This window comes from Heterocephalus glaber, unplaced genomic scaffold (genome assembly GCF_053883595.1).
Source record: "Heterocephalus glaber isolate CG9 unplaced genomic scaffold, H.glaber_assembly_v1.0 deba00001606, whole genome shotgun sequence".
NCBI classification, from domain to species: domain Eukaryota; kingdom Metazoa; phylum Chordata; class Mammalia; order Rodentia; family Bathyergidae; genus Heterocephalus; species Heterocephalus glaber.
The window spans coordinates 38,542,801-38,567,069 of record NW_028258377.1 but is presented as its reverse complement, the minus strand read 5'-3'; the positions used below and the strand labels follow the sequence as shown (position 1 = coordinate 38,567,069).

At 52.2% G+C, this 24,269-nt stretch overlaps 1 protein-coding gene across 8 annotated transcripts; it reads right to left on the bottom strand.

The window, feature by feature from the left end:
* Window positions 1–2,346: 2,346 nt before the first annotated feature.
* Window positions 2,347–22,691, bottom strand: Shroom1 (shroom family member 1). 8 transcript variants are annotated; one of them, XM_087194976.1, is made up of 10 exons: window positions 9,658–9,737; window positions 8,556–8,757; window positions 6,322–6,729; window positions 5,056–6,024; window positions 4,920–4,975; window positions 4,535–4,726; window positions 3,775–4,335; window positions 3,551–3,689; window positions 3,177–3,449; window positions 2,347–3,062 (listed from the first exon to the last, which is right to left on the bottom strand). In XM_087194976.1, exons 4-10 carry the CDS (start codon window positions 5,980–5,982, stop codon window positions 2,745–2,747), a joined length of 2,466 nt encoding a protein of 821 aa, XP_087051102.1. In that variant the 5' UTR covers window positions 5,983–6,024; window positions 6,322–6,729; window positions 8,556–8,757; window positions 9,658–9,737; the 3' UTR covers window positions 2,347–2,744. The 8 variants fall into 8 exon arrangements, with proteins under 8 accessions (XP_087051102.1, XP_087051103.1, XP_087051100.1 ...); XM_087194977.1 differs by lacking the exon at window positions 8,556–8,757 and having other exon boundaries at window positions 9,658–9,744; XM_087194974.1 differs by lacking the exon at window positions 9,658–9,737 and having other exon boundaries at window positions 8,556–9,205.
* Between the last annotated feature and the right edge of the window lie 1,578 nt (window positions 22,692–24,269).

The window sequence follows — 24,269 nt, the reverse complement described above, 5'->3', positions numbered from 1 at the left end:
CGGCGGGGGCGGGGCGGGCGCAGAGGCTGCAGCCAGCTGCTTGTTGCCCGGCAACAATCCCAGGCGACGCCAAACCTCCCCAGAGCCTGAGCGCGCAGCGGGTGCAGCCGGGGTCGCGGGTGCGCCGAGGATACGAGGGCGCAGGCGGCTGAAGGAAGGGGCAGAAGCGCGGGCAGGGCCCCAAGCCACCCTCTTTTCCACCCTGGGAAACGAGGCGAACCTCTTCGAGAGACCCCCGCTCCCCTCCTCCGCACTTCGCAGCTGACAGTTCCCCCACGAAGGCCTGGTGCAAAGGAACGGGAGCCGCAGACCAAGCAACAGGCTCAGCTCCAGCCTTCAGACGCAGCATCCCAGGCTCAGGATCCCGCAAAGGCCCGGGCCGAGCCCCGAGGGCGCCGGCGGGGGAGGTGCAGGATCGCTGTAGGAGAGCAGCGCCCCCTGCTGGCTGCCTCCCGCAGGCCCGCTCACCCGGTTTCAGCCCCTTCTCTAGGCCCTGGGCGCCAATAAAGAACATCTGTGGTGAGCTCATTCCTGCCCTCTGAAGGAATAACGGTGTGGCAGGGGGAGAACCGGGGCGGCAGGAGCAGGCCAGACGGAAGGGCCGGCGCGGGAAGCGTGGTCCTACTTTTGGGTCTGGCGGGGTGGCGCACACAACCCTCATATTTACTTCTGCGAGCGAAAACCCAGTACAAAACCGGAGTTCAGTTCCACCAGAAGACAGACGCCCCTCTCCCGACCCCCAAGCTCCCCCCGCCCAACCCAGGCTGGGAGTACTTTTGTTTGAAACGCACAGTCCCCACTGGCTTAATAGAGGGCGTTAATGTGTTTCTAGGAGTATTTAACGGGCGAATGCAAAGGGGACCGTGCAGGGCCAAAGGCAGAAATCAGCTCAGCAGCTTCCATCCCGAGCGCCTCGGAGCGAGCCCGCTGGGCCGAGGCCCCTGGACAGGAGGCCCCGCCCACAGTGTTCAAGGGAGAGGAGCAAAGCATAATGTTAGAACCCGCAATGGCCTCTGCAGGAGTCCCATATGCTTTTTATAAAAAGGCACAGTGTGAGCATTGTTCTGTGCTCAATAGCGCGACTGTTTTAACTAATGCTTTTGGTATGAATACGACCATTTACAGTTCCCAACCCTATGCACTTTGTGACAATACACATCAGAAAACAAGCCCAGGAGCAGAAATTTCTCACTTGGGGGTCAGTTGGTTTTAAATACACAGACACATGCCTTTTAATCTGCCCAACTTCCAAAAATATCCTGAACCTTAGCATAACGATGTTCTTATTCTGGTGTTTGCAGCTATATTACCGAAGCACATTTCCACAGTTTTCTCTTTGAACCTGATCCTTGCACACAGGGCTGATGCACAAATGGGGTCTGCCTTGTGTTTCACACCGCCTCAGCCCATCCTGGGATCAGCCTTTCAGGTACACCAGAAGCTGCCCGTCTAGGCTCTCTGCCCCTGTATGCAAGGTCTTCAGGGGCCCTACCTCTCTCCTTCAGCTTCCACCCTCAGGTTCCCTACTCAGGCCTCCCTGATGGGGTGGGCAGAGAGCTAGGTGAGCTCAGTTTTGTTTTTGCTTGCTTGTTTCTTTTTTGCCGTATTGGGGATCAAACTCAGGTCCTTCCTGCTAGGCAAGTGCTTTACCACCAAGCTACATCCCAAGTACCACCCCCTTTAAATGTTTCTAAGGGCTTTAACTTGAGATCCTTCTGCCCCAGCCTCCCAAGTAGCTGAGATTATAGGTATGCACCATTATTATGCAGTCTTGCTATGTTGGCCAAGCTGGTCTTGAACTCATGGTCTCAAGCAAATCCTATCTCAGCCTCCCCTGTGCTGGGACTAGGCTCTACTTCAATATTGATAACATAACGGAAGAGGAAGAAAGTTGCTTCTGAGTCTTGGAATGAATGTCCCCAAATGTCCAAGTGTACTGGACATCTGCTGAGGTTTGTAGGCAGCAAAGCATCTGCATCCATTTTCAGTGTGTGTGTGGGTCTCTATCACTTGAGTTGTGAAAGGAAGGAGGCAGTATTCCTGCTGCCAAAGTTGGGGGTTTGGTTAAAACCAGCTGAAGATACCTGGACTCAGCCAGTCAGAGCCAGGTTTTGTGGTAGGGACACAATGACATGGAGTTGAGGGCCCAGTTTCTACCTGGTCCCTGCTGTTTTCCAGCCTGGTTCTTCAGTCTTCTCTACGTTGCCAGACCCGACTGATGATCTGCCAGGTCCCTCTCCTGCTCTGGACTGGTGTGCAGTTTGTAGAAAGACCCCTCCCCTTTCCCCCCATCTGTGCGCAGGAGACACACACACACACACACACACACACACACACACACACACACACCCCTGGGAAATTTTTATTGAAAAAAATAAAAGGCTGTTTTGCTCCTCTGACTTGTCTCTCTTCCCTCCAACCAACCCTTACAGGGGTCCTCTCTCACCACAGAAAGGGGGAAGGAATACTGCAGGGGTTTTTTTTTGTTTTTTTTTTTTTGGTACCGGGGATGGAACTCCGGTCCTTGCGCTTGGGAGGCAGGCGCCAGAACCACTGAGCTAAATCCCCAGCCCAATACTGCAGGTTTTAAGACCCTAAGTCATTCCCAGGTAACCCACAAGACTTGGGAAAGGTCACCTGGAACAGTGGGAAGGATTCTCCTGGAGGCCAGCTGGGCCTGGGTCCTCCCTGCTCAGCATCGCCCCAGATGGGGTGGGGAATGCTCCCCACCCCGATGCCTGGAACTAAACAGGGGGAGGAGGGAATGGCTGTTTATCCGGAGGACAGGTCCTCGGGGGCCGGGATGGCCTGGGAGAAAGGTCACTCCTGACAGCGTCCAGTTGGTCCTGCAGGAGCCGGACTCGCTCGTCCAGGCTGCGCTGCTGGGCCAGGACCGCGGCCTTGTCAGCCAGCAGCGTGCAGTAGGCGCGCACCTCCTCCGCCGGCAGAGCTCGCGCCAGCACCTCGCGCAGGGCCCGCTCGCGCCGCGACACGTGCTCCTTCAACTCCCTGGCATCCTCCTGCTGTCGCCGAAGAAGGCCGAGTCGCTGCAGCAGAGAGGCCTGGAGCCGCAGGGAGAGGGCGCTGTGAGCGCGGCTGCCAGGATGCTGCCAGCCGGAAACTGCAGCCCCTCCCCCGACCGGCTCTCCACCAACCCTGACTGGAACCCGCTTTACCCGCTCCTCAGGGTCGCCGTCTGAGCCCACCCGGGCCAAGGCGCGGTGCACGCGGGCCAGCCGACTGCCTAGCAGTAGCAGGAGGCCAAGCACGCGTTCTAGGTCGGCCATGAACCGGCTGAACCGCTCCAGCTCCCTGGGTGCACAGGCCTGAGCCACCGCTGCCTCCAGAGCTGCCCTGCGCCTGGCCCACGCTTGAGCCACGCCCTGCAGCTGCTCCTGCCTGGCGTGGAGGTCCTGCAGCATCTTTTGGAGGAGGCCTGCTAGCTCCACCTGTAGGAGGTGAGGGCTGGGTATTCAAGGGAGCCTGGGTCTCTCCACCCAGACGTCAGGGCTTGCCCTGCCCAGCCTTGACCAGCCCTCCCTGAGCTCACTTTCTTGACCTGGATGCTGACGTTTTGTGCTGGGAGCCCCTGGCCACATGGCTGGTTGGGCACAGGTAGGAGGGTAGCGTTTTCTGGCCTTGTCTCCTGAGAAGCTGGTAGCAGCTGGGTAAAGCTGAACAGACAGGACCTGAGGACAAAGCCACAGCTTCCTGGGTTGCCCTGCCCCAGACTCCAGAGGAGCCGAATCCTGAGTCCCTGGTGCTCTCACTCACCCTGGCTCAGAAGTACTTGCGACCTCCTCTCCTGGCTCCCTAAAGGCTGGCCACACTGTGGCCTGGGCCTCTGTTAGAGGAATCAGTCCATCCAGCAGGCCCGGGGGCGGCTCTGGGCTGGGCTCAGAGGCAAGAGTGTCACTCAGGGAGGGGTCCAGTCTGGCTAGCTCCTGAACCAGCTCCTCAAGACGCTGGCTGGGCCATGTTGGTCGGGAACCCAACTGGCCAGTGCCCCAGCCCAGGGAAGTGTGGTTCTGGGGTCCTGCAGTAGCACTGCCCGAAGGACCCAGGACATCAACTAGGGGAGGCTTGAGAGGGTCACTTTCTGCCGCTGGAGGGGTGTCGGGGGTCAGCAGTGCAGTGGAGTCAGTGGGTGGGATGTCCCCGTTTGGAGTCCCAGGGGAGCTACAGCTTGTGGGCCTGGAGACAGCCACAGAGCCATTCATCCCTTGCCAGTAATCCTCTGCCCCTGCAGTCCTTGGACACTCATGGAAGGGATATTTGGGGGGGTCTGTAGCCTGGCCCAAGCCAGTTCCAGAATTCTGGTCAGAGGCATGGACACTGGAAGCAGAAGAGACAGTGAATCAGAAAAGACTGGGCCACAGACGAGTGGGCCCTTCCTGAGCAGCCTGCTCCTACCCCCCACCCCACCCCATGCCACAGGGGTCCTTCTAGGAGAGGTTCTCTGCCCGGCCCGCCCTTTCCAGACATGCAGGTGTGAGGGGAGTGTCTCACTTTGTTCAGAGAAGAAGGAATTCACCTGGCTGGGGCTCCCTGGGGCAATCTCAGCCTATTCAGAGGGGCTTCTTCTAGGAACACTTCATCATCAGGAAGGGAGGGCAGCCGGGCAGGCTCTGTGCAGGTCTCTGCAAGCCTCTCTTCACAGTCGGCCAGGCTGCTCCGAGGGCCCGCTGCCGGACACACCAGGACAGCCTCCTTCTGAGGCAAGAACCTGCAGGCGGGGACCACACAGCGACATCAAAGGGGGTTCCTCTCGCTGCACCGGGGAAACAGCTGGGCAAGCAGTTTGCAAAAGGCAGAAGGCTGAGACTGAGGGCAGGTGGGGGGCCCAGGCTCCCTTCTTGAGCAAGAGTTGTGAAAGCTGCCTCCCCACAACTTTGTCCAGAGTGACCCATGTTGCTCACCTGGAAAACGTGGTTTGAAACAGTGGTCTGGGGCTTTCCGGACCTGGAGGAACAGCCTAGAAGAGCCAACAGCAGATGAAACGCAGCCATCGTGCGTGCTTCCCTCCGCCACCAGCCCGGCCCTCTATCTTCCCACCTGCACAAGGGCCACGACCCCTCCTGGGCCTGTGCAGGGACCCAGCACCTCGCCCGAAGCGCTCTGCCGCCGACTGCCAGGCCGCGGGGCACTGGCACCGCCGAGCTTCGCGGACCCAGAGTCCAGCTCTGCTGTGCTCTGGTGTTGGGTTCTCGGCAGCCCTTGGAACGCAGCCCCCGCCGCCCGCGGCAGTTCTTGGGGCTCAGGCCCGGCGAGGCCCGGGCTGAAGCAGGTCTCGCTCAAGCCTTCCCCGGCCGGCCCACAGCCCCGACCCACGCGATCCAGCTTCCCCGGCTCCGAGAAGCACCACTTCCGCTGCTGGCTGGCGAGGCGGCCCTGGCCCGCGGTTCCCGGCGCGGGGGCCCGGCAGTCCCCGCCCGGGTGGCTGAGCGAGGAGGAGCGCGGGTGCGCCGGGGGCAGGTGCGCCGGGGCCGCGGGCCGCAGGCGGGCGGGCAGGCTCACGCGGAGCTCCCTGCGCTGGAAGGACGTCTCCCGGAGCACCCTGCGCTGCGCGCCCCGCAGCCGCTGGCGGTAGGCGGCCCGCGAGGCCGGCGGGCTTGGGGGCTCGGCAGCCCGCACCCCGGCTTCGGCCTCGGCGGCCAGCGCGTAGAGCAGCGGGGTGGCCTGTCTGCTGAGCCGCCCCGGGGCCCCCTGGAGCCCACTGTGCGCGGCGACCGCTGGCCCGGGCCGCTGGGCTGCGCTCTGGGTGGCGTCGGGCGGAGCGGGCCCCGGGCCGCCCCACACCGCGCGCACGTAGTCCCCGTCCAGGTGAGGCAGGACGGCCGCAGGCGATGGGGCGCGCGGCTCAGGGCCGCCTGAGAAGGAGCTGTAGGCCGAGTCGGCGCGCGTGGACGGCGGCCCCAAGTCTGGGCTTCCAGGGCAGGCGGCAGGGGAGGCGCGCTCGCCCCCAGGACCCAGGGCCTCCATGGCTGTAAGGATGGAGGCTGGGCCAGGCTGGCTCCGTGGACCCTGCGGAAACAGAAGGCGGCGTGGTGGGCGAGGCGCTCTGAGGGAGGGCTAGGACAGTCTGCGGACGCGTCCGCCTGGGGACTTACCCGTCCCCTCCCAGGTCATGCGGTCCCTACCCCTCCCAGAGGGGCATCAAAGATGGCAGAGGCACTAGGACCAGTCCCAGGGAGCAGCTCAAGGTTGACAGCCCCTTAGAGAAAGGAGCTGGCAGCCAGCCCACGGCCTCCTGGGGCGCCCCTTGCTGTGGACTTTACCTGGTCCCTGAGGGGCTGAGACCAGACCCACAGTGCCACCCACCCAAGCTGCTTCCTGGCCACTCTTCAAGCTCCTCCATGTGGTCTTTCCCTGATGAACAATGACCCAGATGTTCTGAGATCACAGAGGAGCCAGGAAGGGTTGGGGACCAGGTCAGGGGCCAGAGGGAGCTTCACAGCCTCCCTCCCTCTGTTGTGTTCTAGGGGCTTCATATAAATATTCGTCTTGATCCCCACAACTGCGATCTGCAGTCTTGCATTTTACAGATGAAGACCCTGAGGATCTGAGAGGGAAACATGCGCCGGGCCACACAGCTGGTAGGTGGCAGAGCTCTGGCTGGGATCTGGGAATGCCTCCAAGTTCACGCAGCCAGAATAGATTTCCGGGGCCGGGGATGTAGCTCATTGGCACCACGCCTGCCTGGCAAGTGCAAGGTCCTGAGTTCGATTCCTGGCACCAGAAAAAAAAAAAAGCCAAACAAACAGAATAGGTTCCCAGGGGCAAACCCTGCAGAAGCCAGTTTGCCGCACCCCTCCCCCAAGGCCAGAATGTTCCAGCAAGGCCCAAACTATTGGCAGACTCCTGAACAATGTGCTCCCTGCTGCTGCAATTCCGCCCTGTGTCTGGGGATGGCCTGGTGACCTCAGCCCCTCAGTGGCCTGTTTCTTTTGCTCCTCCTATAGGGCTCAGCTGGAAGATCTCCTGACCTTGTGGGATCCCCACGTGCTTCTGCTCTCCTGTCACTCATCACCCTGCGCTGTAACTGTCTGCCTGCCTGTTACGCCCTCTTCCACCCCCGCCCTGAGCTTCCTGAGGACAAGCTCTGCCCTGTTTGCCACACAGTGCCTGGCATGCAGTCGGTCGATGTTAAATAAATATTTGTTGGTTGGCAAGGGAAGGAACAGATGTGCAGGGAGTAGGTTAGAGGTGGCCTTGGTAGAGAAGAAAGAGTGCTCCTTAGCTTCTGTCCTTCCTATCGGTCTTTTCTGGGGAAGGAGGCAGCACGGGGGAGGTGCTTGCCACCAGGGACCCAGGGACGCTGACCAGGTTGCTCATCCATTATTAGGGACAATCGGGCGGGCAGGCAGAGCAGTAGTGGCTGGAAATTGATACCTCCCCAGGGCAGCAGGGAGCCAGGGGAAGAGCTGGTGGGTGTGCCTGCGTGGGGTTAGGGCAGCTCTGAGGCCTGGGCGTCTGGGGGTCCCAGTGAATGATGGGGGCGCTTGCCTTTCTGGCACTGCATGGTGGGGACCACAGAGTAGGTGGCCTGATGCTGGGTCATTTGAGTCCCCGGGTGCTATTTAGAGTTCAGTCACCCTCCATCCACCTCCTTGAGGCCCAGCATGCTACAGATTGTTGGTCAGGGTAGAGAAGGGGTTACTAGTACGAAGAAGAAGTGTTCCCTAAAAGGGAGAGGCAGATCGGCAACATTCCCAGGACCTCAGCAGACCTGCACCAGGACATCTTGTTGCCACCTACTATGGGCATCCTCATGCCCACTAAGCCCAGCCCTGCGGGTTGGTCCTCACACTCCACCTTGGCGATGTGTTCTGCAAAGTGTTTCCATTCTGTAGACTTCAGGAGGAAAGAGGCTAAGTGGCGGCTCCTAGGAGGACAGTCACCTCTCCAAGAAGTCCACCTGGCTCTCAGATGCCAGCGCTCTCTCTTCCTAGTCCTTCTAAGCCCAGACCATTACCAGCTCATGCCACCTACACCTGCCCATGTTGACCTGCCACACACAGGTAAGGGTGATCAAATAGAGAGACGCCCTCAAAAGAGGCTGTGAGCATCTATCTTATCTGGAAGGTACTGTGTTAACTAAGGATTCTGAATTCATCAAATAAAAACAGCCTGAATGGGCAACCAAAATGTGTACACATGTTTTCTTAACAGCTAACTTGTTCCAAGGATGCTTTTGCATTGGTGGCCTTAGCAGCTGGATGTCCACACAGTATGCTCTCACTGTTTCCTGTGTAGAGACTGAGATGTGCTAGGCTGCAGCTGCTCGAGTGTGTGTTTGGGGGCCTCAGCACAACAGCAAGGAGTTTTCACCCTTTTCTGGCTACAGGGGGCCTCGCATAGTCCAGCCAGTGCCTGTGGCTGAGGGGCGCCCTGTCCTAGGGGCTCCAGCCTCAGTATTAATGTCAGTGTCAGCTGCAGAACCAAAGTCCAGAGGTGCCCAGGCATTTGACCAAGCCTCACCAAAGCAGGTGGGGCAGAACAGAATCCCTGCAAGCAAACCACTAGTCTAAGGCTTGGGGGCATTCCATGTATACCTGACGAAGGACCAAAAGAATAAGAGAGGACAAAGGTGAGTTCAGCGTTCAGAGTGAGGGCCTGGCGGGTGGAAGCCTTGTCTGGAAGGAGGAGGCAGGGGTTAGGGACTAGCCAAGGAGTCCAGTCTCTCCAGTCTGGGGCCCACACGCTTTTCCACGTCTATGGCAAGTCTGGCCGTGGCAGGCATCTGGATCTGGAGATCTGTAGAGGGTGGACCAGGCCCCAGGCAGACCCAGGATTTCAGTTAGAGGTGGAGACAGTTCCACTGGAGAAGGGGGAGGCAATGGAACAAATCCAAGGTAACCAGAGCGGGTCAGGAGAAGGGCCAGCCTCAAATGCCACGACGACGGGCCAGGAATGAAAAAACTCTCTCAAAGGCCACCTCCATCTGACCTCTCTGCGAAGGGCTTGTCCCGGCCAGCCCCTCCTAGCTGGTCTTCCCGCAGTACTTGGCTGGCTGTGGGGCCTGGGAACAAACTCCATCTCCCTGCCGGGCTGGGCTCCTGGGCCTGGGGCTGTCCTGACTCCGGGCACCCATGCTAGGTCTGACTGGGCTCCACACCCGTCAGGCCGGCCCTACATGCTGGTTCTCACTCTCAGCCTTGGAAATGACTTCAGCTCCTAGGAGGACAGTCACCTCCTCTGAGAGGTCCACCTGGCTGGCGGCACCTGGAGAGAGGCGGCCAGGCCGCGCGCACACGGCAGCGCAGCCGGTACTTCAGGCTCTGGAGCCGAGGCACGGGCCTGGCAACCGCAGGGGGCGACAGAGTCGCGCGGAGCGGCGAGACTTGGAGCCGAGGGCCGCTGAGCGCGTTTCTCGGCCTTTCTCCTTGGGTTCCCGTCGGAGGAGGAGGCTGGGGTGCGGGCAGGGACCCGCACGATCCCGGCCAGGAGAGACTTGGATCCTCCAGCTGCTCCGACCAAAGGACTCGGGGCGCCCCCAGCCCCGCCAGCGGGCGCGTCCGGCTCCTCCGGAAGCCCTGCAGTTCGGTGGAGGCGCGCAGGGCCCAGGTGGATCCCGCACCGGACCCGACGCCGAGTCGGCCCCCGGAAGGAACCGCGCAGCCGCCGCCCCCCGCCCTGAGCCTGCTCCCCGCGCACCTGCGCTCCGGTCCGAGGCGCGGTAACATCAGAACCCGGGCTCGGGCTCCCGACCCCAGCTCCGGACCGGCCGCTGCCGCCGCAGGGGAGGCGCCAAGTCCGGCCGAGGGGGCGGGAGCGCGGAGAGGCGCTGCCCGGAGCCGCCGCCCCTTCCTAGCGCAGGCTCGCGGTGTGCTCCGGACGGGGAGTGTGGACTGGGAGGGCGGACGGTGTGTTCCCCGGGGCACAGGCCTCCCGCACGTCCCCTCCCCGACCCCTTCCTCCGGGGCGCCCCAGGGCTTGCTCCCCCATCCGCCCGGGATGGCTCGATGGCCCCAGCCCCGAGGCCCGCTCTGCCTTCAGAAGCCCTGTTTCCAAAGCTGGTCCCATCCTGGACTCGCCGCGGGCTTCTGGCTCGCGTTCTCCTCTCTCCCATTTCTCCAACTCCCCAGTACAGGCCCTGCCGGCCTGGAGACCCCTCAGCGTTCTTTGGGCGCTAAACAGGGTCGCACCCTCTAGGGCTGGAGACTGGCGCTCAAGGCCTTCACGACCCAGAGCCCCCACAATGAACCAAGCTCCCTGCCCTGTCTTCTCGAAACGACCCCACGCACGCCCAGTCTGCCGAGAGTGTCCCATTCCCGGGATCGGGGTCCCCTGCCTCGCCCTGCCGCCGTTGTCTCGGCTGCCCCTTCTGGAGACTGCACCTGAGGAACCATCTGGGTCTGTCGGGCGGGGAGGCCACAGGGGCCGAGCCTGGCTCCTGCGCTGCCGGCCCAGCCTCAGGCCTGCTCCTTCAGACTCCATCCTGACTCGGCTGCAGCTTCAACTGGAGCTGGGCCTCGGCTCTGAGGCAGTGGCCGGGAACCTCTTAGCTTTAGATCTCAGTATACTATCACAACAGGCGGAACGCAGCGCCGCTACCAAAAAGTCATTTAAAAAATGCTCCAGTTTTTTACTTACAGCTTTTTTTTTTTTTTTTTTTTTTGTACGGGGGATGGAACTCAGGTCCTTGCGTTTGCGCAGCAGGCGGCGAAACCACTGAGCTAAATCCCGGCCCACTTACAGTTTCTGAAAACCATGATGGAGACACACTGTCCATGGCAGTTCTTATTAACCCACTCTACCCGCTTGTTCCCTTACTTGTTTTTAATGTATTACATCAAATCTCTACCCGAGTCCTCAGAAAACTGAGGTCCTATCCCCCATTCTCTCTTAGACTCTTCCTGTCCAAGAGAGCAAAGCAGCTCCCAGGGTCTGGAAGTTGGTCTCAATGCCAGCAAGCTTTTGGTGTTGCTACACCTTAGTGTTTTCCTGTTGTACACCAGCCTTCTCGCACTGAGACATCCACACGAAGTCATTCTGTAACCACCGTGGGTCGAGACAAGAGGAAAAGCCCTGTGCAGCCATGTCCGATAGACACAAACACAAACATTGTCCAAGTCACAAACACAAACACTCGTTTTCCATCCTCATCTGAGTAACTTCTGCTTCTTTACTTGCTGCAGCTTTAGCCTTCTTCTAGTTGTTCCTTATTAACCCCATTGAATTACTCTTGCTTCCTTTGCAGCCCATAGAGAAAAGTCCCGCTTCTCTAACCCTCTTGAAAATCACTAACGTGAGCCCAAATCCTGCAAGTCTTCTCTAACGCCCTTTTCCTAAGTGCCCGTGGTTCCCCGAGGATTGTTCTCCCTTGCTGTACCAAGTAGCAACCCCAGTTTGTTCACCTACATGTGTGTTCCTGGTGGTCTCTGGCTGGAGGACGTTGACACTTCTTACCTCTCCATTACATTAATGGAAAGAATCTTGGAAGGGAGAGAGGGATGGAACCACTGCAAACTGGAGTCTTCCCTAATGGTTTTGGGTGTGGAGGATGCATGGAGAGGGCAGAAACATGCATATATTTATATTTTTTACTATTAAAAAAAGACACCTGGGTGTGGTGGCACACACTTGTAATTCCAGCACTCAGGAGACTGAAGCAGGAGGATCACCAAGTGTTCAAGGCCAGTCTAGGCTACACAGTGAGACCTGTCTCAACAAACCAAAAAAGAAAAAAAAGGCAGATATTTACACCGTTCAGTGTATCAATTCTTTCTGAGGCTTGGGAGAGTCTTTGGAAGACTCTCTTCCTTTGGAAGAGCTCTGTAGGTAGATGGATTTAGCCAGGGTTAGAGCCCCAGGGCATGCTGGTCCTGGCCAGAGCCTGTGTCACACAGCTGATGGGTAGGGAGGTGGTAGGTCTCTACTCCATGTGGTTTGGCACTTTTAATCTACACTGAAGTCATCGTACCAAAGCAGCTGAAAGCCCCAAGTCCCTGCGGGTTCTTGCTTTGATGCTATATTGGCTTTCCCATTCTCAAGACATGCTATCATAGAACCACAACTTAAAGGACAGGAAGTTTGATTCAGCTCATGGTTCCGGTGTTTCAGTCCATGGATCCAAGTCAAAAACATCGTGGTGGAAGGGCATCGTGGAGGAAAGCTGCTTATTCATGCAGCCAGGAGGCAGAGCAAGAAGACAGAAGCCAGGAACAAAGATATACCCTTTTAGGCCACAGCCCCAGTGACCCATCTACTCCAAGCAGACCCCCCTCTGAACCTTTGAGACTTTGGGGGGACATATTAGATCCAAATCCTAACAGATGCCTACACTCTCTTGGTTGGATTTGGTTAGGGTGATGTGACAATGGTTGAAATCCTAAAGGCCACTACTTTGGTACTGGGCACTGTACGAAGGGCTCTACTCATCTTTTTTAAAACCTGTTATTTCTTTTTTTTTCCCATTAACTTTATTGGTACATTTTAGGTATAAAATATAGTTACATTCATCATTGGGATCTTGTACCTTTACATGATGTATCTTGGTTCTTATTTTTTTTTCCCCTTCCCTTGCCCTCCCTTCACCCCCTCCACCTTTCCCCATTTGCAAAGATTTTGTTTCCATTTTTTTCCTTTTCTCATATTTTTTCTTGTCCCATCTTTCCTTCCCGCTACCCCTCCCACTTCCCCTGCTCCTTTAGACCTTTTCTTCCTGTTACACAATATCAATTATACATTTTTTAAATTACAATATCAAGATCTAGGAGACATTACCACAGATTTTACAGAATTTAAAAGGATATAGAAAGCATATTTCAAAAATCTGTTTTGAAATTAACTTGACAATTTCTAAGAAGTACCTTGGAAGACAAATTAATGAAACTAACTCTGGAGGAAATATAAAATTTGAATAGTACCTATTAAAGAAAGTATATTCCTAGCTTGTAAACCTACCTATATGACAATAACAGGCTCATATACATTTTTTTTTTTTTGGTACCAGGGATCGAACTCGGGTCCTTGAGCTTGCGAGGCAGGCAGCAGAACCACTGAGCTAAATCTCCAGTCCGAGGCTTGTATATATTTTAACTGATAAATTTTATCAAACATTTAAAGCAGAAAAATAAAGGAACATGTCTCCCTTCATTTTAGGAACTCAACATTGTGCTAATCCTAAAACTGGATAAAGATAATAGAAGAAAAAAGTACGAACATAGATAGAAATTTGTTTAACAAAACAAACTATTACAAGTCAGATCTGGCAGGATGTAGAAAGTGGTTTTATTATAGGGATGGCAGTGTTGGTTCAGCATTGGAAGATCCACCCGCAAAAGTCATCATTTTAACAGAGGAAAGGAAAAAGCCATATAATCCTGTCAGTAGTTGGAGAGAAAGTATTGGACTAAATTCTACAGCTGTTCATGGTAAAAGCTATCAGGAGACTAGAAGTAGAACAGAACCATCTCAACAGATTAAAGGCATGTACTCCATACTTCCAGCGAGAATGCCTTGTATGAATGGAGAAGATACAATGCTTTCTCCTTAAGGTGGGGAACAAGGGCAGATATGCTTACTCTTTATCTGTCCATTAAACTTTGAAACCTAGTCCCCACCAAAATAGTCTGGCAATAAAATGACACAACTAGGATAGGATTGGCACGGCAGAAGCAAAATCTTTATATGTAGATGAAATGATCATCTACAGAGAAAATACTAAGAAATCTCTAGGAGCCCCTAGAACTTGTATTTGAATTTAGCAGGATTAGAGAACACAAGGTATATATAAAAATTCAGGTCTGTGTATACTTAGAAGCTGTTATTTCTAAGAAGTAGGTATCATTATGGCCCCATTTTAGAAGTGAGAAAGCAGAGACTTGGAGAGATGGACTATCTTATCAAGATTCGGTAGTTAAGGGCCAGGGATTTAGCTCAGTGGTGCTGCCGCCTGCCTCGCAAGTGGAAGGTCCCGAGTTGGATCCCTGGTGCCAAAAAAAAGATTCAGTAGTTAATATGAATAAAGGGAAATTTTAAGCCTATGATGCCTGGTTCCAAAAGCCACATTATCATGTGGACATGAGCAGTGGGAAGAACTGCAAGGTGTGGATGTCCATGCCGCCTTCCCAGGAGAGCAGGATTTGCACTTCAGTTTGAGCAGAACTGGGAATACTGGAAGTAAGCAGCAGCAGGACTTCCTCTCTGTGTGGCCTCAAAAGCCCAACATGTATGTGGGCTAAATTTCAAATATGACTTCCATGGGTTTATTGTAAAAGGGTTATAGAAATATTTCCTTCCTTGGACAACTTTTTAGAGGTGCTCTGCATCCTTCTTTTTTATTTGAAAGTATGTATATCTTGGAGCTCTTTCAAATATCAGTACACACAGCTGTTAATTTTAAACAGGCACACCACTGTCCATCATATGGCCATAAATAAATTGTATTATTTAACCCTTCTCTACTGATGGACATTTAGATTAATCTAGTCTTACTATTAACATTTCAGGAGTTGGCTGTAGTGGTACAGACCTGTAATCCCAGCCCGCGGGAGGTTGAGGTGGGAGGATTGCCACAAGTGCAAGGCCAGCCTGGGCTACATAGTGAGTTTACGACCAGCCTGAACTACACAGTGAGACCTTGTCTCAAAAAACAAAACAAAACAAAAAACCCCAACTTTTTCTTAGTAATGAATACCCTTGGTCATACATTTTGCTCCCATTTTTAAAGCTTAGTAATAGAAAGAATTTCTAAAAACTTAATTGGTGGGTCAAAGTGTAAATAGTAGATTTAACTTTCTAAACACGATCACAAAAACATCTTCTACCTCACATTCTTTTTTTATAAAATGTGTCTTTGCCACTACTCCATGATGAGTCGGAGTGTATTTCTCCATCTCCTTGGATATGCGGTTAGGGCTGGCAGTAATTGTGTTAATCAACAGAATAGAGCAGCACAGCCTTTAACTGGACTGGAAGCTTCTACTTCTTTTTTTTTTTTTTTGGTACTGGGGATTGAACTCAGGTCCTTGCGCTTGCGGAGCAGGCGGTGGAACCACTGAGCTAAATCCCCGGCCCTCCTTCTACTTCTCACTTTTGTAACTGCTCTGCATCACTACTCTAAGACCACTGTGCAGTGAGAAATACAAGCCATATGGAGAGGCCCAGAAGAGCTGTGTGAGACAGAAGATGGAGAGGAGAAAGAGACGCCAAGGAGCATGAGGCTTCAGGGCTGTTGGTTTCAAGGCAGCTTGGGAGTGAGTCACAGCATTGAGCACTCCTGCTTACTCCGGGTGGACCAAGAAGAGCCGCCTGACCAAACCCTTCCTCAATTCTGACCCTCAGAAATGTCAGCCATTCTGCTGCCTGCCTTGCAAGCACAAGGTCCCGAGTTTGATTCCCCGGTACTAAAAAAAAAAAAAATGCATGAGCCAAATAATTATAAACCACTAAGTTTGGGGTAGCTTGTTACATGGTAATAGATTACTGAAACAGGGTATGTGAATTTTCAGTTTTGATTGATGTTGGTGAAGACCTTACAAAGATATCGTACCAGTTTACATCCCTACCAGGAATGGATGAATGTCCATTTTCCTACGTCCTCGACAACACAGTGTATCGTCAGACTTCATGGTGTCGCAAATCTGGAAGGTGAAATGGTATCTCATTGTTTTTCTTTTATCATAAACGAGGTTGCACATCGTTCGGGGCATTTAAAAGCAATTAGTATTAACTTCTGTGATGTGTTTATTTCTGTTGTTCACTTTCATTAGATTATTGATCTTATTATTTATATGAGATCTCTTTACATATTAAGACAATTGAAGTTTTTTGCTACATCTGGCAGAAATGTTCATAAGTTTGTGTTTCTTTACTCCATGTGTGAGAGCGGTGGATCTATAATCCATAACTAAACTAACAGATGTATCTTTCTATCTTTTTTGGAGGCGGGTATCAGGGATTGAACTCGGGACCTTGGGCTTGTGAGGCAGGCACAGTGCCACTGAGCTAAATCCCTGGCCCCAGATGCATCTTTCTTAGCTGGGGGATTTAGCTTAGGAGTTCTGGCACCTGCCTCATAAGCCCAAGGTCCCGAGTTCAATCCCCAGTACCAAAAAAGAAAAAATAAAATAAATAAATAGCTGTATCTTTCTTTTAGGCAGCAGCTACATAGCCGTCTCACTATCCAGAGACTGTAACATACTGATTTAAGGACACTAGAGGCCCGAAATTGTTCAACAAAAATGATGCTTTCTGTTTTGGAAATGCAGCCGAGCATGAAACATTGTTCATACACAGAGGCCTACTTAAGTTGTAAATGTTTGCCTCTGTAGGTTCCTGAGAGTGAAGGCCTTTGAGGGAGGGCTGAGGTCCCGGGATTGAACTGGCGTTTCCTTTCCCATCAGCATTCCTAGGACATGTCCCCGTGTAGTACACACATTTCGCCTTTGCCCGGATAGCCTCTCTTTGCTTTGGTCATGATAACCCACCTTCTCTCTTCCAGCCCATCTCCCAGCCCCGGGCAGGGCTATGCCATCCTCCTGGTCTGTCATTACTCAACTTTATCCACCCGTCCTTGGACAAAAGACGATCCATGAGATATGTGGATGCAGGCTTCTCCCCTCTGCCGCCAACTCCAGGGAACCCCAATTTGCTCCCCTGGCCCCCTGGCCCATGTCCCTTAAGGTTCATCTTGCTTCTCCAAAACAGAAACTACCACAGGCCTTGAACTAGACTCCAGAGCGGGTAACGGCCTCCTCAGGCTATGAATGTCCAGACCATCCCTCTTGTTTCAGACCCTAAAAAGGGAATGAGATGGTCTCTCAAAGCCCCTCTCCTAAAAGTGCTCTGTGTTGAAGCTAAACCACCCAGAGCTCTGCTGAGAAGTCGCCTGCTCAGCATTTTCAATGGAAAAACAATCCAGAATCAGTGGCAGCCTGCCAAGTCCATGTGGGATGAATTTTGGCTGTTGGCTTTGGAGACAGAGAATACACCCCTGATACTCACCTAGAAAACCTGCAGGATCCTAACCCATCAGTTACACACAACAGACCTGGATCTACCCAACACACACCACACACACACACACCACACAACTCTTTCTTTGTCAAGGGAAACATTAAAAGAAGACAGAACAGAACAGAGCAACAACAAGGTAGTGAGTTACTCCTGGCTTTTCTGGCAGATCATCAAGCAAGATGAAAGGGAAAGTGTATATTTGCTGGGACCACTAAAGGAATTCTGGGACAGAGGGCGACCAACAATTATCTGGAAGTGGCAGAGATGAATTCACAGACAGACTCATTGCCCACTCTTGATTTCTCACAATGCGAGGGGGACAAAGAAGTCTTTGGCAAGTTGGTGTATCCGGGGGAGAGGAACCCAGGGCAGTAAGACAAGGTGAGCTTCAAAATCTAGCCGACCAAAGTCTGGATGCTAGTGGCTATCAGGACCTGGAGACCTCCCAACTTTCCCGAGCCTCCATATCTTTGTCTGTCAAACAGGGATCCTGCTACAAACCCTCCAGGCAGAGTAAATGAGATTTAATACATATATTCAGCCCAGGCTCAGAGTAGGCCACTGACAATGGTGCCGGTTTTCATTCTTTTTCTCACTTGAGATCATCCTGTGAGGAATACAATCTCATCTCAACCCCAGCCTCCACTGGATCTCTGGGATCTTTCCGGGGTTGGAGGAACCAAAGTATGAGTTTATCCCTGCCTGAGGGTGAACAAGGATGAAAGACAAAAGACACAGGAATGATCTAGAATGAGGGGTCCAGGGGGCTCTTTGCCTCTAGTGGACAAAGAGTCCCGAATATTTGGCTCAAGTTGCTTTTATTCATTTAGACATGGGAATAAACAATGAGGTTAGTAGAGGATTCATCTGCCTTTTGTTATCCACAGCATGTACAGGTAAACAGACCTCAGCTTATTGGCTCTTCCCTGGAACCTGCAGTGCACTAGCATGCTTGCTCGTTGCCGAAGGAGGCAGAGCTTGCTGTTTTTCTCTTCTGCGCTCACAGCGAAGGTCAATTAGGCCTCAATCCTCATTATCTGGTCTCCTACAATGGGAGTCTGTCACGCTGCTGTGCCTCCTCATCTGGACCTCATCCGCTGCACCCTAACAAGGCCGCAGGACACCCCCAAACACTTCCTTCTAACTGGGGTGAGGGGCCTTCTGTAGGTGAGAGTCTTTGGGAGACAAAGCCCCTCCTCCCACTTTGAAAGTTAGCCCGGGCACCATGCACATCTGAGACGGGCTTACAGGTAACAGAGATGCAGGGACAGGCAGCTCTCCAGCCTTCTGATGAACCCCATAAGCCTCCAGGCCTCCTTCCAACACATTCTCTTTACTGAGTCAGGCAGAGCTGGCTCGGAACTAAGACGTTTGCAATGTAGAACTACTGAGGTATGTTTAAAGGCTGGAGGCCAGTGTAGGCTGGAGGGAAATGAAGCCCGATCTGGGAGCGACTTTCTCCCTGGGAGGAGCAACCACCAGGCCAGAGGACGAGAGGGACCTTGTTCTGCCCTTTGATGTGGGTGGAAACCCTCTGACAAATCTCACACAATTGCAAAACGACCAACTCGGGAAACAGGACAAAGCTGCACAGGAGCGACATGGGGCAAGCCAGTTCCTGGTTCAAAGTCATAAACGTTTGCTATAAAAATGAAACAAGATTTCCCTTGATAAACATCAAATCAAAGGCAAGAAAATGTGGAGACTGGTTGTTTTTTCCTACTCCTGTACTAAGGAGGGTTGGCCTGGATTCTCCTTTTCTTTTCAAACCAATGCGGCTCAAAATCCTGAGCTGACACCCAGCCTGGGGGTCTGCCTGGAGGTGCCCATCCCATCGCTGCTTCCAAAGGGCGCTGGGTATTTTTTTCCCCCCCTCTTTTAAGACAGGGTCTTGCTATGCAGTTCAGGCTGGCCTTGAACTCACTATGTAGCCCAGACTGGCCTCAACTCAAAGTGATTTTCCTGCCTCAGCCTCCTGAGTGCTGGGATTATAAGCATGCACCATCAGGCCTGGCAACGCGGGGCAGTCTTGAAGTTTCCTTTTCTCTTCCCTGCCCCACTAGCAAGTGTCCCTAAGGGCCCACGGCAAGGCTGAGTCGCCTGACCCTGAGCTCAGCGTCACCCGAGTGAAGCCTGCCACAGGATCGCGCCGACGTGGAGCGCTTTGTTCCCTGCCCTACCGGACACACACTGCGGAATCTATGATCAGTTAGTTGTCTGTCTCCTGACTAGACAAAGAACGAATGCTTTGCTGGACGAGGATCATACCTGGCAGAGCCGGGCTCCACAGAAATAGCAGCGGCTGATGAATGAAGGCACATGGGAGGCCCAGCCCATGCAAATGGCTGTCTCTTCTCCAAGTTCATGGCTGCAGCCGGGCTGCGGGGATGGCCTGGCCTTGAAGCCTGGGGACCAAGTGAGCACGTGCAGGGTGTGTGGGACGAGTGCCCTCAGGGTTACGGGAGGTGTGCAGGACAGCAGGCAGCAAGGGGAGCAGATGGACTAAAAGGACTAATTTAATCACAGCTGATTAATCGAGTGCCCATGAGCCAACTGAGCCACACTTAAGGTGAGAGGCAGAAAACACAATGTCCTAGAAGCCAGAAAGGAAATGGGCAGCACTTGCCTCACTGCTGGCCAATCTCCACCCTGGCCTCGGCCACCCGTGGAGTGTCCGGCTGCTCTGCTGTGGGCAGACCCACTGCCAGCCCTCACCGGGAGAAATGGTATTAGTATTGTTAATTGACGCTACTAAAGACTGAATCCCAGGGTCTCTACACTGAGATACATCCCCAGATCTTTTTGTTTGTTTGTTTGTTTGTTTCTTCTTGAGACAAGTTCTCATCAAATCACTAAGTTGCCCAGGCTGGGCTTGAACCCCAGATCCTTCTGCTTCAGCCTCCCAGAGTGCCCAGATGGGAACAAACTTTTTTTTGGTACCAGGGATCGAACTCAGGACCTTCCAGTTGCGAGGCAGGCTGCGGAACCACTGAGCTAAATCCCCGGCCCCAGGAACAAACTTTTAAAGCAACATTTGATCCTATACTGGTCATTTCTTTCAGGTCTCTACAATTCTTGTCCTGCTTTCTGTTTTCAGTGTTTCTAGCAAACAGATGTGACCATACCTAGAGAGGTTCAGTCACGCTCAGGCACGGCAGTGAGGATCTAGGAGCTGCCGCCATGAAGGAAAGCAAGGATTTTCAAGAGTCCATTTGGATTTCTAAATTCTCTTCACTGTCTTTGGGATTGGATTAATAACCTTTTTACTGTTGGCAGTAGGTCCTGGTTCTGGGGAACAAAGAAAGATGCTTTTCAAAAATTGGTCTGTGCCTGAAAAGAAAGGATTTGAAATGAAGGCAGATGGCAACTCTCTGGTCTTCCTGGAGAGCTAGGTGCTTTACCTAAATTGTATTCACTTCACATGCCGAACAGGTTACAATTCAACAATCAAAAGACAAATAACCCACTTCTTACAAACAGGCTAAGAATACGAATAGGAAGAATTTTGATTTTCCCAGAGGAGACGTAGAAATGGCCAATAAGCTCAGGCAAAGATGCTCACCATCGAATGCAGCTCCAAACCGCCAAGAGACATGGCTCCCCGCTAGAACGGCTACAATCAAAGTCGATAACCAGTGTTGAGGGGGATGTGGAAAAACGGGAATCCTGCCACACTGCCGGCAAGAGTGAACATGACTCATAATAGCCAAAAAGTGGAAGCAACCTAAATGGACACCGAGCAAAGACTGGCCTGGCCCTGCAATGAGATGATTGGACACAGAGAAGCGAAGGCCTGGTGTGGTACCACGTGGATAACACTGCAGCACAAGAGCGTCACATGATAAGTGAAAAAAAAACCCCAGATGAAAGGACCACGTGTTGTTTTGTGGCATTTATATGAAATGTCCAGAATAGGTAAATAGAGAGGAAAAGTAGATCAGGCTTAGGAGAGGCTGGGTGGGGAGTGACTAGAATGGGGTCTTCCTGAGATACTGAAATGTTTGGGAATTACATAACAGTAATCGTATACCCTTAGAGCTGTACTAACAACAGCTGTATTGTACACCTTCAAGGTGAATTTGAGGGTGAGATTTCCTGCGTGTATCTGTCCACACACACGCACAGACTCAGGTATGTGCTCATCCGTGGTCCCTGACCTCACCCCATTCTTGCTCATGGTCTTCCTGTACAAAGCAGGAGATGGCTTCGCAGGGCCCCGAGCACTCAGCCAGGCTAAGTGTTGAGTCTGTAAATGCAGAGGCAGCCCGCTCATCCCTGCCCTCGCTCCCCACTCCCCACTTCTTCCAAGTGTCACCTGCCCACACACCTAGGTATCTTGGGAGCTGCATGATTTCAAGTTTATCTGGTGCCCATGACTTCAGAGATTCATATAGACGTAGATCATGTGACTATAAAATCTACCAAGGAGGGCAAATTGAAGTCTACTAATTATTAAAAATTAAGAGTCTTGGGGCCCGGGATTTAGCTCAGTGGTTTCGCTGCCTGCTGCACAAGCGCAAGGACCCGAGTTCGATCCCCAGTACCAAAAAAAAAAAAAAGTAAAGGACTGGAGGGGTAGGGATTTAACTCAGTGGCACCACGCCCGCCTCAAAAGCGCAAGGTCCTGAGTTTGATCCCTGGTACCAAAAAAACAAAAAACAAAAAAGTAAAGGACTGGATAGCTAGTCATGGTGGTGCATGCCTATAATCCCAGCACTCTGGAGGCTGAGGCAGGAGGATAACATGTTCAAGTCCAGTCTGGGCTTCGTAGTGAGTTCAATGCCAGCCTGAGTTATATAGCGAGACCCACTCTCTAAAAAAAAAAACAACAAAAAAACAAGCAACAAACAACAACAAAAACAGAAAAATGAAACAAAACCAAAAAAGATAAAGAACGAGAGTATAGCTCAGTGGTAGAGCGTTTGCTTAGCATGCACAAGGCTTTGAGTTCCATCCCACCACCAACTTCAAAAAAAAAAAAAGTAAAAGGAAACGGGTAAAATTAATGTCATGTAGAGTAAATATATGGGCATATTTAATATCTCCAATAGGTTCAGTATATCTACATATATCACTTCTATATGAAATCAGTATAATCAATGGAGATATCTATATTCTTTTCTTCATATTTCACGAGTCTCCCAAAGCCACTGAAATCTGGTCTGTACTTAGTATTTATAGCTCATCTCCAATTCTGACTGACAACATTTAATTTAATTTAATTAATTTATTTATTATTTTGGTACCGGGGATTGAACTGGGGTCCTTTCGCTTGCGCAGCAGGTGGCAAAATCACTGAGCTAAATCCCTGCCCTTGTCCACATTTCAAATGCTCAGCGGCTGCACGGGGCCGGTGACCACTGAATTGGACACACAGCTCCAGAGTGTGTGGTGTAATAGCAATAGTTACAGCGCTAACAGTAGAAACAGTGCTTAGGATCTACTTGGAAGCCATTGCTCTAAGCTTTTTACATGTATTAGCTCACTTGACCCTCACACAACCACATGAAATAGGTATTATTATCATCCCATTTTACAGAAGATGAAACTGAGTTCCAGAGAGATCAACTCATTTGCTCACAGTTACCTCCAGGATGTTCCAAAGGTCATGCTTCCAGCTCTTCTGCTACACCCCCTGGGGCCTGCCTACGATTCTCCAACTAGTGCGACTGTGAGAAGCGGCAATAAAGCAAGTCCTGCACTGCTGGCTGCCTGGCAGTGTTTACTTCCCGTGCCTGTGTCTGCGCTGTGGTCCATCTGATAAGCTGGAGTCCTGAACCGTTCAGACCCAGGAAGCCGTCAGATGTGCTTGCCAGCTCAGCAGATTTCCAAGATTCCTTCATCTCCCCAACCCTGCTGCAGCTCTTTACAAATATTTCACCAACTGGCAGTGGTCAAGGGCATGGACACAGCAAGGCCTTTCGAGGCTGATGATTTCCCCCATCACACACTGCAAGTTCACAGCACTGGTCTTCTGGGAGAGTGATGCAATCAATGGAAGCCGGGAACACAAATGTTTCCTTTTGAGTCATAAACTGATAAACCTGTTTAGCCTGTTTCTAAAAGTATGATTGGACTCACATTTTCTACATTTAGGCAAAACTTTGGATTACTTGCTGACAAGTGGCTTGGACCTGGTAGCTAACACTATGTAATGAGGTACTTTTTTATGTTGTACGTACAGTATAGGGGAAACAGCCCAAATATTGATGTTCTCTTGCTTTAGAAATGCTTCTACTTTCCTTGCCTCAAACTGGACAGGGATCACGAGATGCAGAAGTTTAGATTAGGTGAAACATGAAAGATGGCAGAGTGCTCTCCTAGCATGAAGAGGTCGTGGATTCAATTCACGGTAGTAGAAAACAAACTAGCAAACACAACTATGCTGCACTTTCTGTGAATCACAAAGGAATTGTAATGTGCTGTACAAACGTTTCTTTTCCATTTTCTCCAAGTAGGGGTTTGAACGTGGACTCAAAATGTGCTTAAAGACATCCCTCTCTGGGCCTCGGAGAACTGAGCACTGATCTCTACTAACTTTAGAGAAAGTAGATAGCAACCAGGCCCATACGGGTGAGAGAGGCTAGCACAGCAATGACCCCGAGCGAGAACTGGGCTGAAAGAGTGAACAGGTCAGGAAAGCATGAATCCTGTACCTGCTGGGGGTGGGGATGTCAATGGGAAGCTGGTGAGTCCCGCCTCAGAACCCAGACAGCCTGGGAAACGAGGACACCCTGACCGCTGCGGGGAGGAGATGCCATCCATGACCGGAATTGGCTCATTAATGTTCATGCCCATCGCAAAGCAGCTGGGTAACTGACCCTCTCTCTCTCCACCCAGCTGGAGCCTGGGACTGATTCTGCAGAAGTTTTCAGCCAAGTAGACCCCAGCTTGTGAATAATGATCTCTTAGCCCCTTGCATCCTTGCATTGCTAGGCTCCAAAAGCACCAGCAGCTGAGTGATTAACTTTGCCTCATCTATCTCTCCTCAGAAGACTGGACAATTCTTCAGTGGAAAAATGGAAAGAAACCAATAGGAGCTTCAAACAAAACCCTAGCCCACTGATTGACACTTGCTACTCTCTCTCACGCGGAGCTTTGACGGCTGAGGCCTTATGGTTATAAATGGACCTCAAAAGTCTTTTGAGAAAAGTCTCCAACATGAGACGCAAAGACCAAAACAAAGAGAAACAAAAGCGAGCAAATTTCAAAAACTTATGATTCCGAAGCACGTCATCTGAATGGGAATATGAAGACAAGGACTGAGATATGTTCTTACAATTTCATTTACTGTAAGAACCTAA